The sequence below is a fragment of the Gossypium hirsutum genome, chromosome D11, assembly GCF_007990345.1.
Source record: "Gossypium hirsutum isolate 1008001.06 chromosome D11, Gossypium_hirsutum_v2.1, whole genome shotgun sequence".
Taxonomy (NCBI): domain Eukaryota; kingdom Viridiplantae; phylum Streptophyta; class Magnoliopsida; order Malvales; family Malvaceae; genus Gossypium; species Gossypium hirsutum.
Genome location: NC_053447.1, coordinates 18,108,904 through 18,111,780, shown reverse-complemented (window position 1 = coordinate 18,111,780; position 2,877 = coordinate 18,108,904). Strand labels below are relative to the sequence as shown.

Below are 2,877 nucleotides of genomic sequence, written 5' to 3'. Positions count from 1 at the left end.
TCTACCAAAAAAAACAAAAAAAGATTAACCATTAAATATACTCCATTCTTATATAAAAATCAATCACCAGGTAAACAATCAACTCACCAAACTTCATAATTAGTCTTAGTTTATTATTTTACACCACCTACTTCCTCTCTTTTTCCACATTAAAGATATGGCGCCTTATTTGGCTTCCAAAGTCAAGTCAATGCACTGTGGAACCAACTTTATGTGCCATTATTTTCTTCTTATCTTTGATTATCCGGAATGCATCCACCGTTGTTTCTTTGTTACCAAATTCTTCTTCAGTTTCCAATTATTGTTGCTTTGCTGATCATGAAATTTTAGGAGAGTGGAAATGGCGGACGCATTTGTTTCGGCTCTTGTGAATACCATCTTGGACAACTTGACCTCCTTGTCCCTGGAGCAGTTCGGCCTTGCTGGCAGCCTTAAAACAGAGCTTGACTGTCTGGAGAGCACTCTATCTACAATCCAAGCCGTGCTCCTTGATACCGAGAAGAAGCAGTGGAAGAGTGAAGCTATCAAGAACTGGCTTGGAAAGCTCAAACAAGCAGCTTATCATCTGGAAGATGTGCTCGATGACTTCAAAGAAGAAGCTCGGAACCGTAGCCTGCGTAAGGATGCAAGAAGCAAGGTATCCACTTTCTTTTCTCCTCGGAACCCACTTGTGTTTCGGTTACAAATGGCACGTAAATTTAAGAATGCTAGAGAGAAATTAAATGCCATTGCTGAGGAGAAAAGCAAGTTCCACTTGAGAGAGGGTGTAGGAGAAGCTGAGATTGAGCAGAATGATGCAGGCAAACCAGCTCCCTTGTGGACGAGTCTGAAATACTAGGCAGAGCAGATGAGAAGGAAGAGATAGTTAGCATGTTACTTAGCAATGCGAGTCACCATGATGATCTCTCTGTGTATGCAATATGCGGCATGGGAGGTCTTGGAAAGACCACACTTGCTCAATTGGCTTAAAATGATGAAAATGTTGCAAAAGCCTTTGATTTGAGAGTTTGGGTGTGTGTATCCGATGTGTAATAGCCTAATTTTGCCCGGACCCAAAATAAAACCAAAATAATAAAGAGTTTAGACAGTCCATTTACAAGGAAAATGACCCATTACACATCAGGCCCAAATTAAACCCAAACAGCCCAAAACTAACCCTGGCCCACAACAAACAGTCAGCAGCAGCAAACCCTAGCTAGGGCCTCCAGCGTCGCACACCTCTGCCCAATGCGCCAGTGCCGCACGTTCTGCCAGCCTCCTCGCGCATGCCTCTGCCACCACCGTCGGCCTCGAAACACCTGCAAAATTGAATGCAATAGTAGAGAAGCATGCAAGTGATATTAGTTAATGAAAACAAACAAAAAAGAGAAATAAAAGAGTCATTGAAATCGGCTATAAAAGCCTAGATCGGATCCTTGTACTTTTTTACGCACATCAGTTAATCAAAAAACAAAACAAAGATATTAAAAGGTTGAAAAATCTGATCGTTTTTCTTTTTATTTTTCTGTTTTCTGTTTTTTGTTTTCCTTTTTTTTATTATTTATTTATTCACTTCTTTTACAAATCAATTTTAACAAAAAAATAACAAAATTTAAAAAAGAGAAAAGAGAAATACCTAGGATCGCCCAACCAGTCCCATCGCCGGTGCCCCTTTATGGTCGCCGAAATCGGACTGAAGGAGGGCGTGGAAATCTCTTTTCCTTCGGCCTTTGGGCTTAGAAAGCATGGCCTTCAAATGTTTTTTAAAACGGCATTAAAAATGGGTTTTGTGTGGCTCTGACCGTCGGCCACGGCGGAGCCACGGTGGTCGGCGAGAGGGGGCCGAAAGAACCGTGGCCAGATTTTGGGAAAATTCAGAGAAAAGGGGATAGCAGTTTTTTTTAGAGGAGGGCAGAAATGAAAGTTTTTTAAGAAAATTTTGGCTTAAATAGCCAAAGCTAAACGACGCCGTTTTGCGCAAGTTGCATCGACGTCGAAACAACGTCGTTTAATCCCTTTTGCCCGCGCACCTGAATCTGACCCGTTAAAGGTCTGCGTGTTCTGAAACAAAAGTGGGCTATTTTCGCATTAAGTCCCTCCGTTTTTTTAACGTGTTCATTTTTATTTATTTATTTATTTATTTTCGATTTCAGCCTTAAATTTTGTTTACGTTTTAATTTGGTCCTTAGACCATGTGCAGACTTTAACGCCCTAAACAGTGTCGTGTTGGGCCGAGTAAAAGGGGTTATTTTTTCGGTTGGCCCTTCTAAATTTTATTTGAATTTCAATAACGTCCTTTCAGCTTTTTTTAAATTTGCCTATGATTTTATTCCCATTCCATTTTAACCCATTACGAAACGGCGCACTTCAAGGGCTGGGGAATAATTTCCCATTTGGCCCCTACATATTTGGGCACGTTTCGTTCGGGCCCCAAATTGCTCTTTCCTTTTTTAGGTTTGCCCATTTAATTTTTGTTTTAATTCCAATTCGATCCTGGAACCATTAAATTCATTTTTATCATCCTTTTTAAAAAAAATGTGTGTTATTTTTATTTATTTTTTAATTCTTTTAAAAAATGAAAATAAAAATCAAATGCCTTATTAATTTACTTTATGTATGTAATATTTCCTTTATTTTGTTTTCACGTTTTGTTTATTATTTATTATTGATTATTTGTTTTGTTATTTATTACTCTTATTTTTGCTATATCACTCTTATTATTCTCCATATTATTATTTATATTGTTATTATTCTCTTTATTATTGTTCCCCATATTTTTATTTGTACTCTTATTATTGTCTTCGTTTGTGTATGTTAATATTGTGATTCGTTGCTATCAATACCGTATGTTTTGAGCAAAATACCAAAAAAGCCAATTTTTTTAAAATTTACCGAAGT

At 37.9% G+C, this 2,877-nt stretch overlaps 1 protein-coding gene across 1 annotated transcript; it reads left to right on the top strand.

Moving 5' to 3' along the window:
* Positions 1–340: 340 nt before the first annotated feature.
* Positions 341–838, top strand: LOC107917482 (putative disease resistance protein RGA3). Its single transcript, XM_016846831.2, has one exon. The coding sequence runs from the start codon at positions 341–343 to the stop codon at positions 836–838; it is 498 nt and encodes a 165-aa protein (XP_016702320.2).
* Positions 839–2,877: the final 2,039 nt, after the last annotated feature.